The following is a 15,988-nucleotide window of genomic DNA, read 5'->3' on the forward strand; positions in this document are numbered from 1 at the left end:
CTTTCATCACCACTCTCAATTTCATCGTCGCTCTCAATTTCGTCATCACTCTCAATTTCATCATCACCACCATCATCCAAACTATTAGCTTCGTCACTGATCCCTCCTCCCTCTGGATTTTCGTCTTCTGGATTCTCTACTTCCCACCTTTTTTTTCTCCGATCAAAATTAACTGGCAACCAATTATTACCAAAAAACTGACCACTAAAAATGATACCTCTTGCAAGTTCAAAAGGTAGTGCAAATTTAGGGGGTGCGCCTACTGCTGCTGCGGCTGCTGGTGGTAGTGATGATGCTAAAGCCTGCTCATAAGGTGGACGGACCACAGGAACACCACCTGCGGGTGGTGGTAAATCGAGGTTTGGAAGAGGAGGCGGCGCAGGAGGGGGAGGGGCCGATGGGGGAGGGGCTCGGGGGAGGGGCTCGGGGGAGGGGCTCCTGGGAAGGGCACAGGTGGTGGTCCAGGGAAAGGGCCTGGAGGTGGTCCTCCTGGTCCAAACGCTCCTCCGGCTGGCCATTGTCTTTCTCCCAATTTGTCTCGACACCATTCAGCAGCATATCCTGGTAGAGTCTGTGCAACAGTATCAGGTCCCGATATATATGGCCTAAATTTCACAAAATCATCCCACTGCTGCCATCTCCACCATGCTGAAGTTCGACGATATAATCCCACGGTCTTTGGAGGACCTGCCCACCATAGGTGTCTAGCCATCCATTGATCATAATTTGGATGATTTTGGAAAGTACCGAAAGTGTATGGTGATCGTGGTATCGCCGTCAATTGATCATGTGTTAATTGATAGCCTCGATCACCTATAAACATATACCCATGCCACACCATTAGCAGCCCATCGGGATCTGTAAAAGGTCGGCCACAATATGGGCGATTAGTCCTTATTGTTATTTTCCCCCTGATTCCATATCCTTTCTGTTTACCACATTGGACGAATGGTTCTTGAAACAATCTTATATCACTATATCCTATGAAGCCTTTTTGATATGCTAGGAAAAGAAGCCCCATCACATAATCAGATAGTATATCTTTCATATACATACCATCCTTAGCCTTGTTGATTAATTCAATGATATGCGTAACGAAATAAGGAGGGTCGAATACCCTCCGTTTCGCCATTTCGCGCACGGTAGGAAGACGCGCTTGCATGATTTCTATCGGAGTTGACAATAGTGATTTATATTATGGTAATATTAATATTGATGAATAAGAGATAATCATTATGGATGTTTCAGCATCATTGGCTTTCGTGTGGTTATCAAGTCGTCCGTCGCATAACTTCATTCTCATTGATCATTTTAAAAAAATTCTTACAATCTCTTTGTCCATAATACATTCTTTTGCGAGCTGTTATCTTTATCAGCATCATTCGTTTTCAGAAGAATTGAGAAACAATTCTTTATGCCGTTGATCCTCTCCGCTCTTTGTATTATTGTGAGTATATTCTTTTTCCACGCAGGCAGCGAATGCTCCACCGATGATTGGAATACTCATATAGAGAGTTTCATGGATCAGTTAGCTTTTTAGACTGATAGACCAGTATATAAGAACGTGGCACTGGAATATGAGAATTCTTCATCCGCTTTAAATGCATTGTGCACCACACATGCAGATGAGATAACTAACTGTGTAACTCGTCTCGAAAGTAACACGGAAAAGACTCATGTCTATTTCTCTTTACTCGAATCGCTAGATCTTAGCAAGGATGGTATTTTTGAACGCATGGACCTCGTATTCTATCTGCTTAAGAATGATCCAGTCTGGTGAGAGGAGATATTCACCCAGGAAGCGCTGAATTTCAAGTTGCAATATATTGTATTTGAGAAGGAATAGAGCAAAATGTAAGATTACCGAGGATTCGACGGCGTTGTCAGGGAAGGATCAAATAGGTACATAGAGTCTGCCTGGAAAGGATACATAGGGATATCTAGTTGGATCGAAAGCCCTGCTCGAATGAGTAACTTTCTTTTTCATCTGGCCAAGGTTGCAAAGAAGTATCCAAAAATTTTGGACGCCGTAGATCGATTAAACAATGCTTTGATCACAGGCCTTTTGATCATCAAACAGAATCAAGAACCAATCGGAAACTTCAGGGTCCTGATTGTGAAAGAGCATTGAGGATTGAAATAGTTGTGATACATTCTATAGAAAGCTATAATCCTTTAGGCCTTTCTATCAACTCAAACCACGAATCTTTTCCAATCCATCGAGACGTTAGAAGTAGGAATTCCTTACATTGCACCAATCGATCCATCGTTTTCCATCCCAACACTCCGGCTTCCACCTTGATGAGTTGGATAGTGACATACAACTCAAAGTTACATCACTAATACCACGATCTGAGAATACCTTTTCAGACATTTCCGATTCTTCCCAAAACGATGATAATCATCAATATACACGTCAGAGACATTCCATATCTCATGTATATATTCAATACCATTCTATAATAGATTGGTTCATTTATATCGAGAGTATAAGTGGGTGGTGATTATATGTGATATTTTACAAGAAAGACAAAAGTATACTTCCCAACAGCGGTCGAGGTGGCGGCACAGTGCAAAATATTAGCTTCAAAAGAATCGCGTGTACACGTCCCAAGATGGCTCTGTCCTTTAAATCTATCAACAATGCCAACATTCCGTTTCGATTCTGATTCCCTGCCTGTGTTAGAGTGGATTCATTGGATGCATTATCTGATACACTTATTGGATTCCGTCAATGTGATGTATCTGAAGTTATATGTGAAGAGAAACCTTTATTCAACACTGATAAATCCGTGGCTTGGAATATATTACAAATTGTTGTCTGCGAGCGTATTCATCTGTCCTCTAGCCTTCAAGATTATCAGGTTGACTGAACGAGAAATGTTCAAATCTGTTTAATTTTGGAATAATAAAGATTTTGGGGAATCATTGGATTCTGATGATTCCAGTATAACATCCAATTAATATAGTAAGATTACCAGTGATTCTTTACACAGGGGTAATAGTCATATATAAATTCTTGCTGAAATAGATGAGATGGTTCCTTTACAAAAAATGAGGGGAAGGGAAGATAAGTTTTTATGTTTTAGATATTGAGGTCGTTATATACCTAGGTAGTTATGCTAGGGTGGTCAAGTAGTATCAAGCATGGAATAGGTTAACTAACCTAAATTAGTTAGGAAATTTTACCGAGATGGTTAGTAAGGAGATTGAGGAGAAAGTAGGGTTATTGTGTGAACGAAGTGAATGACTTCAATTCAATTACTACTGTAATAAAGAACTAAGCGAACGCGAAAGAGACTAGCTCTTTTAGTAAGTCTATATAAGACTTACTACTTTCAATATGCAGCTAGCTCTTTAGACAGAATACAATTAGACATACAGGACCTACATAATCCGTGGGTGCTACGTCTTCCGTATCCTTCTCGTACCAACAGTTATATTGGGTTTCTTGAGACCAGAAAGAGCATCAGATTGAATTGATTGATTCTCTAGCTAAGCAGTTAAGCTGCGAGTATATATTCAAAAAATGAAGGAATAAGGTTAGGTATTCAGCCTTCGGAATTAAAGTGCTTTGAAATCAAAATATTGAAAGCAAACAAACAGTATACCAAAAAGGAAAGAATGAATTAAAAGTTGAGTTTTGTTTGCTCCTTATATGCATCATGCAATATATATGCATATGCTGCCAAGATCCCAGGAGGTCAACAATAACATACCACTCTGCCCACCTTTCCAGCAGCCATAGCCAAAATAGGATATCTTAAATCCTTTGGACCAACATAAGCAAAAGGTTCAAAAGACTCCTGCGATGCTGGAAGATGTTGCACCAACCAGTGTGCAGCATGATTTACGGCATTCGCAAACTGACTATACGTGATATCCTTATATCCTTTAGAAATATCTTCCTCGTCTACTGGTACTGAGACCCAAGGACTTTGGGGATCCGTTTGTGGTCTCCCGTCGAGTATGGATAGAGCCATGCGTTCTCCATGTTTAACACCTGGTATGGGAAGAGAATGTGTGTCGGTCATGATGCGGGCTTGTTGATTGAGTTGCGTGCAATTTTGTGTTGATGGGGAGGACAAGTCTGAGATCTACTAGGAGAGTACTTAAAATTAAATAAGCTAGCTTACTTACACGTGCTTGTTAGAATGTCTCGATGAAGCAATTGCTGGTAGTGGAGGTCCGAGGCCCACTATACCGACGTCGCTAACAAATCAATTCCTCAATATATCAGAATTAATGATGAAATAATACTATTTGGTCCGAATCACAAAACCAAGTTTAAAACACCCAAGATTGATTAGATTAGAGCTCAATATTCATTCGCGCGGCTGGGTAGGTGAGCGGCGCCAACCTCGACCCGCCACCATATATCCTGTGCCTAAACTGCATTGCATGATACATGCATCTATTATTTTAATCTCATACCTTTCCTGCTCAATTCCTACAGTTAGCTTTTCCCAGTACACCCAATCTTGATGAAATCTTAATTAGTTCGGCTTCGAGAATCGAGATGGCTTCAACATTCAAAAAAATCGAACATGTTATTCTGGGCCAGCACATCCGAGAATATCCCTACGGAACCAAGCATCAACATGAAGATATTTTCCAACTGTTTATCAAGCAATACATTCCTGTAATCCCTCTACATACACTTCCTAAAACCTCTGTTACTAATATTCTGGCGCATGGTAGTGGTTTCCCAAGGTAAATCAACATCATCTTCAGCACGTTAGTCAACATCTCAATAGACTAATTCCTAATTTCAGGAAACATACGAACCATTGCAAGAGCTGTGTTGCAGTTTCTCTCGCGCAATATAAGATTATATATACTTTGTACATGGTATATTGCTCTAATCAAGGAGCTGGCGGAATCTTGAATGAAGATATGCAAGAGTGATTCCCGTTCGTGATATCCTGAAAAGTTCCAAAACATACCGAATCTAATGCTATATCCATCATGCATCCACGTCTACTATCTACACTAATTATTTATCAGCCAGTAATGATGAAGCTCGGAACTAAAAATGGCGAGCTAAACCTTGCTCTTATATCGACACTCTCGAGCTGTCTATAGTGCGGCCTAGGGGCAACTTCAACTACTGTGTACCCTGAAAATTGACAACTAATAAATACCAGGAAGCACGGAGCTATAAAGTTACACAAGTTAATTTCTCACCGAAAGAAGCAAAGTTCAATCGATTATTGCTTCCTGAATGGGTCAATACTCTCGATATAAGATCTTACCTTAGATATGCTATTTACTCATACCAAGTCTAGTATGATTATTACTATGCATAACCTACCACATCTTCGACCTAGTATTCTCTACCATCTATCCTCTAAATATTCGCTAACAAAACTCCTTCCTCATCCGCATCTTCACATAACCATAAAGATAGAATTCATAAGCTCGGGTATAGGAGAAAGTGATAGCGTGACTAAAGATATGGTGATAAAAGTGACGTACTCAGATGCGGGTCGGGTCATCTACTAGTTCTTTGAAAATATGAATGGAAAGTGCACGTATGGCGGCATATTGGTTTAGATTAAGGGTCAGTTCGCCAGCGGGGTGGTTAGCTAATGAAAAATTCCACGAGAAAAGGGATGTAAAAGCAAGAAATCGGATGAGGATGTGCTGACAATAAGTATCTAAAGCCTAGATTGCAACTGCAACTGCAAGCTAGTGAATACCACGCCCGCCAAATCACAGGAAAGCTTTTTTAGACAGAATTGTGCCAAAAAGGCGTTCGTGGTTAATGTTCTAGGAGTGCTACTGCATGTGTACATGTCTAGATTATTGGCTGGGTGAGGTAGTATAGAGATGTAAGGACTCAGATTCGCGGAGAGTGAAGTATAGAGCAGAGGAAATGGAGGAAATGCAAATGTTATAGGACAGGCACTATATATACATAAACCCAGATAGAGATATGAGATCACTAGAACTTTTAAGAAAGAACTAGTCTTCAGATATATTCATAAATGCTTGAATCTTGTGAGATCTTATAATGACCAACTTGGAAGTTACACACAAAGAGCCATACCCATCTGACGTTGGACATACTGAAGACTTAAAATCTCAAAAACAAGGGGTGGAGGAAGGTCAGTATTGCCTGATCTGGTCAAGCCAAGAACTTCAAATTGATACCTTGATGACGGCTTGGTATTGTAGGAAACATGCTTCATTTGGTATTTGGTATTATACACAGGTGTATTTTAATCGCAAGGTAACCCAAGGTATTTTGGCTTTAGTACTATCCCCCAGAACTCCATGTAGACATGAAAAACCCTCGATACAATAGCATCGCGAATGCATTTGTGTATCTAATTTCTGGGTCGCTGCTCATTATGAATCCCGTGAATCCTGTGTCTTACATCATAAAATCTCAAAATGAGATATTCGTAACATTCCCGTGACCTTGAACAGCCCGGAAACGAGAAAAATTAATTATAAACCGCATATCTCATGATCATCTGTAGCTGCGGTTTCTATCATTTCCTCGCCCAGCGTTCCAGTTGTTGCCATTGCGATTATTGCTGTTGTTGGTACGTCCTCCTACAAGACTGTCGCTGTAGAGGCCTTGGGTCCTGCCGTTATTATGACTGCCACCATCCCGGTCATCCGTGTCCATTCGATCGTCAAATCCGTACGAACCATCAATAATATCCTTCCGAGAACTTCGCGAACTGTCGTGTCGTGAATCGTAAATGTCGGATCCTGAAGTACGTTCGACACGGTTAGCCTTTGGGCCAGTAGGGACGCTCAAACGAGCTGCGGCGCGTTGATTAGAGAGTTTAGGTGTTTGCGTAATAGCTCCAGACTTGTTGTAAACGTAAAGTAGGTTACCGTCCGCCTGTTATGGCCTCGTCAGTAATGTCAAAAATATATTATATCCTGTCTCCAAATACCTCTTGATTGTTGAATGTATCAATAACATTGTCAGCCCCATCCTTTGTATCAAAAATGATTTCTGCAATGACTCTTGGATAGTCAGAAATAATGCGACAGCTCAATGGAGCTCCGCCAACTGGTGTCATGGCCGTTTCGATATCTTGCACAGAAGTGCCTCGCGCGAAGTTCTCTGCCATCACAATATATGGCCCGGCAAGTCCCTTGATAGACAAACTTCCAGTAGCCGGCTTCGACTTTCCTACGATGTTATATTGAGCGTTCAAGTTTGGTGTTGATGCAGAACCATTTAAAGCATTCACAAGTCGATCGTTGCGAGTTCGCAAATTGATATTTCTTGGGCCTCGGGGAGGGATTTGAGAGGCTCGAGGAGCGCCTGGATTGTTTAAGGAATGTAAATCATGTGTCCATTCCGCATCAACGTTTCCGACAGCAGGAGTGGAATTTTGCCTAGGTGCAGGTTTGGACACAGCCGTGCCACGCTATTCATTGTTAGATGCGCGAATTTGTAGACACCTGCTGGCAATCTTCATACCTTTCCAACGCCCATTCTGCTGGCAAGTGAGGGACCAGTGCCCGGCTTGCGATTGTTCGTTGCTCCTGGCGCACTCACCCGACGATTCTTGCCCAAAAACTTATTGGCTAGAAGCTCATCCTTACGGCGCTCACGTCCTAGTGAAATGGTCAGTCATCTACAATATATCAAATATATCAAGTGCACAGATCGAGACTGTTCACCTTTATTAATGAATCCATTGAAATCGGGAAGGTCAGTTTTGGGTGCCATAGTGCTGTGCTGTGTTGCAGCTACCTATTATTAGTTCGAAGAAAGGTTAATAAAGTTGCACAAGTCCTCGTAAAACAATATTCAAAAAAGGAAGTTAATATCTTCAGAATACGTTAAAATATCTCTGAGGTTGAAGACAGGAATTAAAGTTGATGATGGGGATGGGGATGGATGGTAATTCAATCTTCAGGTCAGGTCGCGAAAGTTTAAAGGTCATCAGTAAGGTTACGCGAATAAAGGCAATGCGGAAGATGCGGCCGCGTGATATAGGGGATTTTCTTTTTGCTTCCTACCCACGTGTACCCCCCTTTCCAGGTTATTTTCCCGAAGGAGCGGGCGTATGAATTTATACAGAGAGAGAGAGATATATATATATACACATATATAGATACACACATATATACACATATAACACACATGTATATACGCCTGCTATCACTTTGCGCCGCCGAAAAGATGGAATTTCTGTACGTAGTGCAAAAAAGGCTAATGTTTATTTATGTGATATTGCAAGTTAGGTAGGTACGAATTACACACAAATAAGTCTATCTCTTTGCTCTTTCTATTCCACAGTGGTAGGCTGGTTCTCTTGGGTCTCATTTCATTTCCCTTTTGATTCCCTCCAATTGACAACCACAACTAAGCTTACAAGTTCACTTCTTTTTGGATTTTTGGTTAACAGACTATGCGTAAGTCCCGCGGAATTTCTTTTTTCGTGCATCTTTCAATCTACATACTCCATCCATCATTCTACTCATGCTCCTCATGATCCATATACTCTCATTGTTGAAGCTGTACTCTTTAATTAATGAATCATAGGCAAAACCTGAAACCGAGACAAGCAAACATGATTTCCATATCATTCCAAACCCCCGAGAAGACCAACGATGAGAACAAACCTCTTCCTCGGACTCCTCGAACGCCCAACTCACATAAAGTTCAGGATTTGGGACGAACATCTTCTCAAAAGAAAGCTCGTCAACTCTTTGATAGCTTAAGAAGCTTGAAGACACGCGGGAGATCCAGCGGTGATGTAGAAGACGAGTACGACCAGTCTTCTGGCGCTGGTAGTCCCATTCGCCGCAGAAATTCGACATGGGACCTTTTCGGAACCATTCGCTCCAAAAAATCTTGTGAATTCGGTACTCCTGAAAATGAAAGACCTCTCACCACAACCCCCTTCAGATCAGGAGTGCAAATTAGTATGTAACAATGGTCTCACCGCGTGTACTTTATCCTAATCATGTGTTCACAGATGAGGCTTCGGAACTGCTTCCAAGAAGACGAAAGAGTATTGTTAACATCCTCGGGTCTATCTCTAACAAGGTATCTCCTAGACGTGGTACAAATTTACGAGAAAACACGCATGGCGAAGAAAGCTTGCCAGAGCATTGTGAAGAGGATGTATTTGCAGAGAAATTAGCAAAAGAGTTGGTAGACTTGAACGCTGACAGCCTGAATCTTACACATACATCAGAGTCCAGTGGAAAATCAAGATTTCCAAGTAAAAGATTAAGAGGAGTATACGATCTGGAATCCAGTCATGATAAAATAATCGAAAGTAAGTTAGTTCATCAACATATTCCGTGGGTACGCCAAAGACATGTCTAACAAATCCTGAAGATTTTAAACATCAACAACTCGATGATCTCCTCAATGGTCGAGAAGGTAACGACGCAAACAGTTGTGAGCCTTTCTATCAGCAACATCCTTGAAAATTGATGTCTGACAGGTCCGCTACAGGGACAAGTCAAGCGCAGACACTTCAGGATGAAAAATTCGCAGAACAAACGGCCAGTCGAACGCCGACAATAGACGGGGACAGATCAAAAACACCAGACTCATACCTTTGCTCAATTATCAAGTCCTTTGACGATTACAATCGTGAATCAACAGTTCCCAAGGAAAAAGGAGCAGCAGTTTCGCCTTCACCATCCCCTGAAAAGCTACATCCAACCAAGCCCGTTGATTTTCTAAAGGATTTGAGCCCAGATGTTATCTATGAATGCCATTCAGGTCCAACGTAAGGGCTACTTCTGTATTAAAATTTATAGCTAACGCCGATTTACAGTAATCATTCCATGGATATAAATTCATCAATCGGTTTCAACACAGAAAAGCCCAAAACGCCGGAGAAGATATATGAACAACCAATAATCACGATTCGAAAAGTGACATCTGATTCCGATTCTGGCTTGGTTTTTGAAGATTCAATAGCTCCGTCACCACCAATGTGGCTAGACGTAGTGAAATCTGAAGATGCGATGCTGAACAGCAGAGCAAGACTCCCTTATCAATTTTCGGGAAAACATGTTCACGAACTTGACGCTGTTTCTGTAGCTGATATTGAAAAAGGAAAGAGTTACCGTCAAAACTTAGAGGCGTCTCCTTCAAACACCGATAAATCAGATCAGCAGAGAATTGCTCGCAGTATAAAGCAGACTGTAGATAAAATGACGGAAAACCTGCATCTAACATCCTTCTCGGAAGACGAGCTAGAAAACTTGGACGAGGTTCCTTTGAAGGAAGAGAGTTATCCAAGTGGACTTGAAGATAAACATGGCATGAGCTCTGATCAGAACCTGGACAATTTTCCAAATATGGTGGAGGATCTTTACAACAGTGCCATTGGGCACGCATCAGCCGGTAAGATGATACGCGAAAACATAAGCTCATTCAACAATCAGGAGTTCTTGATGGGCCCTATATGTGTCAGGTATCCTCAATCAGAGACAAAGTGGCGCCGTGCGCAACACTTTCCAACAGGAAACCTAGCCCTTTCGGACATACGAGAGCAAAACAAGGGCGAATATTCGGATACAATAACATATTGTCCAGAAGAATCGTGTGTCTATGTTCATCCATGGGGAAAGCTCCCTAAGCCTCCGACAAATCTCACTGTTCGTGTTAAATACCCTGAAACAAAGACCAGATGGGCTCGAACAAAAATTTACGACAACGGCGATCTCGCGATAGCTGACATGAACCAGGAAAACCGTGGCGAGTTCTCGGAAATCAAGTACGATGCTTTCGAACGCTGCTTCCATATTTACGCCCGGGGTGATGTCGTAGAAGCGCCGAGTTGTATGGTTCGCGTTGATTATCCAGAACCGAAGACTCAATTGACTCGAACACAGACTTACAGCAAAAAAGGTCTCATAATGGCCGATATGTGTAATCAAAGCCATGAATGGGTTCCAGAAGTTAGATACAATGCCTCGGAACACGACCTCCCGCCTTTCGGCTCGTGCAAAGCTTTAGGTCTGTCCCAAAGTTGGGACGGTGTGAATTTTCCCGAACCAGAGATCGAGGGGAATCTTCGTGTTGACTACACAGAAACAGGGAACAGATTGACCGAAACACAAATGCGCGAGAATGAGGAATTTGCCGAAACTGACATTCCGTTTTTAAACAGTGACGAAAATTCCAGATTTTCCTACAGTTCACCTGAACGAAGATCACATGTCGATGCTCAGCCTGCAGTTATTGAGCCGTTGTACAGAACACGCGAGCCTGCATGGAGGCCGACACTATCGCCACTTGGTGATCAGGATGAGAATGAGCAAGATCTTCCTGACTTTTCCGATTTAGAAAATGACTTCCAAATTGTTTCCACGGAATCACTTCGAAGCTCTTCCCCTGGTATACAATCACAGGAGGGTGCAGAGGACGTGATTGACGATGAAAATTCTGGTAGCAATGAAATGAGTCTCTGTGTCGAAGCCGGGACTCCTCAAAAGTTTAATAACGACTTTGTTGCTGAGCTGTTCATGGGAAACCACACTGATAGCTCTACGCCGGCTTTCAGAGGCTCCAAGCAAATCCTCCAGTATTTGGACAGTCTTGATAGTAAGAATTCCACCAGCAAGGACTCACATGCCAAAGATGACCTCCAGTCAAATTGCAGGACTGCAACAAAGGCCTGGGCCGAATCTGAAAATGCCAATGGAAACGCCAATTTCACTGGTCAAACTTCTCAAGACGTTCAAGATATGGTAGACAAACTTTTTAACGAAGCCACTCGCAGCATATGGCTTGATGACTCTTCTGACAATGAAAGCACATCCGAAGGGATTGAGACTTCCGAAGAAGATAGAAAGGTTACAAATCCCTTCTTCGTCGAAAGGCAATTTCCCCAATTTTCCGGCGGGCTTGGCGACGATAAAGTTCGTAGAGCTTCAGCTTCCGACCAGTTTTCAGGGAATCGAGAGGGTATTGACTCCAAAAAGGAAAATGCAAGTGAGCATATCATCCTCGACTTTGACATAGATACGCCACATGGGAGAGAGCGTTCAAATGCAATTTCTGGCAAATGCCCTTCAATGGTTGTGCCCTCAGACAAGTCGAACGAGAGTATATTCATTCTTCCTATGGAAAGTGTTGATCTATACGAGGAGAACGCAGGTTGCGGCGATCCAATATCAGCCCGATCTAGTGAAATTGACCAAAAAATAGCTGCGTTTTCTGCCGATGCTGATCTGACTGTCATGGTTCCGGAATCCACCCATACTTCGGATAATTACAAGAACGAGACTTATCCTTGTAGCATGGATTCGACCAATATAATTCTCGAAAGTGAAGCAGAGCTAAGCATTGTTAAACCAGGACTTTGGGCTGGTACTTGTACAAAGGCTGAAAATGCTCGCATTGCATCCGCATGTGGAGCATCATATGCATACGGCCAATCAGGCCCTGAAATCTTATCTGCATCAATATCCAAGCCGGAGGAAGAAATACCATTATCTGATACAAAAAACGATGGGTCGAAGGATTGCCTAGAAGAGAAGGAAAACACAATCAAGGACATCAATCTTCGTATAGAAACAGTGACGCAAGAATATATAGACCGCGAGGTTCGTCCGCTGCTAAACAAAGGAACTAATTCAAAGCGAGTCCCCACATTAGTGAACATATTCCACGCTCGAGGAATGATGTCCCCAAACTCAACTCGTCCATTCTTAAACCGATGTTCATCTCCGCTACAACCCATCACTAGTCCTAAGCGAGCAGAAACACCAACTCAATCGCCAAGAATCGTAACACCATCGGGACAAGTATATAGTCCAGCGAAGGAGGAACAGAAAACTTCGAATCCTATTCAAAGAGTTCAGACACCGGGAAATTCTCTAACTGATCTCTTTGGTGTGGATCTGAGTGGGGATGAAACGGATATTAGCGAGGAGTTTGGGGAAAAGTTGGTCAAGATGGAGGTTAGTAAGTATTGTTTGAGGGATAGTCGGGATTCATCTTTAGATGAGAGTGCTTGAGTGGTAGGGGTGAATTTGTTATATGACTGGGTGGTGCTATGGCTGAAGTATTATTTTTATTGGGTGGAGTATCGTTTGGAGGTGGTGAATAATGGCAGAGGGGAGATGGATGGGGTGCGATGGAAAAATTCATTATCATCACCGTTGGCACAACGTGTCAATACTGTTGTATTGAAAATATTCATTTCCTGGTGGAATCACATCATATTAATTAGACAGTCCAGAGAAATTGTCATCATAAGACTTGATCCGTATCGAAGATGAAATCCAATTAAAAAATTTATATTTTCTTTGCTCGCCTTTGCTCGTGTGTAGATGAATCGATCGATTATTGGATCGAATGTATGCAGTGTATGAGTGGTTTATGTATTATACATACAGGATGGCTTTATTTTTGTTAAACAAAATGGAACCTGATAAATGTACATGCAATGCAATGACACATACATCATAATGACTCTAATCAAAAACTCGCAGATGTCTCCACCTTTGGCTTTCTGTTCGCAAACGATGCAGGAGCGCCAACGTTCGACTTCCTATTTGCAAAAGGCTGAACACGACCTACATAGCCCTGGGTAGCAGCGAATGGAGCCAAGCCCCTTGCAATGGCCTTTTTGAATTGCAACTTGGAGAATTCGTCGGTGCGACGATCGATAGGTTTGTGGTTTTCTTCTTCCTGTTCTTCTTCCTCGGGTTCCAGTTTGTATCGGAAGGCTTTGGAGTATTTTTTGGATCCGTCGGGGGGTGGTTTGACGCGGGCTTCGTAGGCTACGAGTTTATTGCGGCGACTGATTATTTCTCCGTACGCGTCGCGGGGCACGAGACTCTTGTCCATGAGGATATCGTAAGCGCCTATTATGCGGCGTATGAGGAAGATGACTTCGTTTTTAAAGTCGGCGTCGCGAAAGCGATCGTAGTCGGTGGCGACGGGATTGCCATACATGGCGAGGGCACGGATGTTGAGGTAGGATGGACCTACGCGTTCGAGAGCGCGGGTGATTTGTTTGCCTTGTTCGTATTTGGTGGGTCTGTTGCCGGATGCTTTTCGGATGAGAGAAGAGGAAATGGAGAGGTCCATGTAGGTGACCAAGGTTTTGATGTCGGGGACTTCCAGATTCATTTGCATGATGTCGAGGATTTTGCCGGCCGTGGCAAAGACGTTGGGGTTGTTTTTATCGCGCTGGCAGGCGCTCATGGCGAGGCGGAAATTTTCGGGTTTCAAGAATTCTTTGGGCATTTCCAATAAAAGTTCCAAGGCCTCGCGACTCGATCGGAAGAGTCGAAGAATTCTTAGATATCTATGGTAGTTATCTTGATCAGGCACAACCCCCAGCTCTTTTGTGAAAATTTGCCAGTATTTTGTTGCAGTTTCCTTCTTAGCTAGAGTCAATAATGCCTTGAGTATCATAGATAATGTGTTTGGCCCAGGCGTAGCATAAACATGCGATCTAGGCAATAAAGCCACTGCAGTTCCAGAGCTCGAAAATATATCAAGGTCTTTCGGGCTGCTATTATGGCCATCTTGTGTTTTAGTCAACCCCTTCTCATTATCAGGTCTAGACTGCCCTTGAAGGGATGGTTCAATCTTCTGTCGTGACTTAGTACCTCGCCGAGGCATTTGACGTCGGACATTCATAGTTTGCTCAACAAGGGATAAAATATCATCAAGGTCTTCTTCCGAACCAATTAATAACGTTCGGCCCATGGCACAAACAAGCTCTTCATCGACCAATATATCACCTTTGCGCCAACGTGTGTAAATATCTCCCCACATTCGATGCGCACTATCAATCGTTTTCCGTTTCAATTTTAATGCCTCCTTTTCAGGCATGTCCCGTTGACCAAGAACTTTCAAGCGAAATGCATTTAATATAGTTGTGAAGGTGAGATTATCGGGTGCGCCGAAGCCCTCGGCAGGCATTTGCGCAGCGATTCCTAATAGGGCTTCTTCCTCGCTCGCTCTTGAGCAAAGCCGAAGTACCGCATTCATATGAATAGTATTGGGTTTGAGCCGAGAATTAGCAGAGAGCATCGAAGTGTATAATGCTAATCCTTTCTCGAAAGCTTGTTTGGTATACGGACTTTCACTGCAGCCTTTGAATATGATTGTATAGGTTTGCGCGTCTGGAAACTGTGCTCGTTTTTTCATCTACGGCCATGTGGTCAACACAATCCATACTAGCTATGGCAGATGTAACAAACCTCATTGAATGTTTTGAATGCGGGATTCAATTGACCTTTACTGAGCTGCCACTCAATCAAATGATTCCAACTAACGACGCATTCAACATTTTTACTTGCGGAACGCACATAAAGTAATGCCTTCTCGAAATCATCCTCCGAAAGAAGTTTCCGTACATAGTTGGCGAGCTGCAAGGGATCTTGTAGTTGTTTGAGCTTCCAAATAAACTTATCGTCAATTCTCGGATCGACTGGAGCTGGCTTTTTGTCCACAGGCCTCTGTCCCCTCGAATCTAGCCACTCCTGTCTTTTGGCGGTTCTACTCCTCGTTTCCTCGGAGGACTCTTCATCTTGGGAGACAGGTCGGTAGGTATAACTATCAGAATCCGTCGCATTTGATGCAAATGATCTATACAGTTGTCTTTGCGGGATTATGAGTTGTGAATGCGTAGTATGAATAGCTGAGTCTCCAATGAGTGCCTGGAGACACCTCCTCGTACAAGCTCGACATGTAAACATCTTCCAAGTCTAAATCCCAGAATCAGGAATTCCCCTCCAACCTTTCGCCATTATGATACTTTTTTTTGTGCTACGGCCTAATGATAATCCGTGACACATTAGTCATCAAAAATTAATTAACGTTCGTGTTGATAGTTTTACAGGGGTTCGCGTTCCTGCCAAATCGCGTCTGAATTTCCCCTTCCCTATTTCGCGTATCAACCCTCCACCTGACAATTTCAAACCCGATACTTGTACATACATAGGTACCTACCTACACACACATATACACATACATACGTGTGGAGAGGTTCCAATTCCTGTACTTTTCTTCAAA

At 42.7% G+C, this 15,988-nt stretch overlaps 6 protein-coding genes across 6 annotated transcripts; 2 read left to right on the plus strand and 4 right to left on the minus strand.

The window, feature by feature from the left end:
* Positions 1 to 210: 210 nt before the first annotated feature.
* On the plus strand, positions 211 to 312 carry SS1G_08772 (predicted protein; the record flags this gene model as incomplete). Its single annotated transcript, XM_001589958.1, has 1 exon — positions 211 to 312. The coding sequence occupies one exon, from the start codon at positions 211 to 213 to the stop codon at positions 310 to 312; it is 102 nt and encodes a 33-aa protein (XP_001590008.1).
* Positions 313 to 2,038: 1,726 nt separating this feature from the next.
* On the minus strand, positions 2,039 to 2,374 carry SS1G_08773 (predicted protein; the record flags this gene model as incomplete). The annotated part of the gene is made up of 2 exons (XM_001589959.1): positions 2,039 to 2,155; positions 2,249 to 2,374. 2 exons carry the CDS (start codon positions 2,372 to 2,374, stop codon positions 2,039 to 2,041), a joined length of 243 nt encoding a protein of 80 aa, XP_001590009.1.
* Positions 2,375 to 3,161: 787 nt separating this feature from the next.
* On the minus strand, positions 3,162 to 5,319 carry SS1G_08774 (predicted protein; the record flags this gene model as incomplete). The annotated part of the gene is made up of 6 exons (XM_001589960.1): positions 3,162 to 3,166; positions 3,432 to 3,495; positions 3,720 to 4,097; positions 4,660 to 4,728; positions 4,947 to 4,992; positions 5,315 to 5,319. 6 exons carry the CDS (start codon positions 5,317 to 5,319, stop codon positions 3,162 to 3,164), a joined length of 567 nt encoding a protein of 188 aa, XP_001590010.1.
* Positions 5,320 to 6,478: 1,159 nt separating this feature from the next.
* Positions 6,479 to 7,705, minus strand: SS1G_08775 (hypothetical protein; the record flags this gene model as incomplete). Its single annotated transcript, XM_001589961.1, has 4 exons — positions 6,479 to 6,862; positions 6,918 to 7,400; positions 7,454 to 7,590; positions 7,657 to 7,705. 4 exons carry the CDS (start codon positions 7,703 to 7,705, stop codon positions 6,479 to 6,481), a joined length of 1,053 nt encoding a protein of 350 aa, XP_001590011.1.
* Positions 7,706 to 8,552: 847 nt separating this feature from the next.
* Positions 8,553 to 12,972, plus strand: SS1G_08776 (predicted protein; the record flags this gene model as incomplete). Its single annotated transcript, XM_001589962.1, has 5 exons — positions 8,553 to 8,907; positions 8,961 to 9,266; positions 9,329 to 9,391; positions 9,449 to 9,728; positions 9,777 to 12,972. The coding sequence occupies 5 exons, from the start codon at positions 8,553 to 8,555 to the stop codon at positions 12,970 to 12,972; spliced, it is 4,200 nt and encodes a 1,399-aa protein (XP_001590012.1).
* A 463-nt stretch (positions 12,973 to 13,435) lies between these two features.
* On the minus strand, positions 13,436 to 15,672 carry SS1G_08777 (hypothetical protein; the record flags this gene model as incomplete). The annotated part of the gene is made up of 2 exons (XM_001589963.1): positions 13,436 to 15,121; positions 15,175 to 15,672. The coding sequence occupies 2 exons, from the start codon at positions 15,670 to 15,672 to the stop codon at positions 13,436 to 13,438; spliced, it is 2,184 nt and encodes a 727-aa protein (XP_001590013.1).
* Between the last annotated feature and the right edge of the window lie 316 nt (positions 15,673 to 15,988).

The sequence above is a fragment of the Sclerotinia sclerotiorum genome, genomic scaffold (assembly GCF_000146945.2).
Source record: "Sclerotinia sclerotiorum 1980 UF-70 scaffold_12 genomic scaffold, whole genome shotgun sequence".
NCBI classification, from domain to species: Eukaryota; Fungi; Ascomycota; class Leotiomycetes; order Helotiales; family Sclerotiniaceae; genus Sclerotinia; species Sclerotinia sclerotiorum.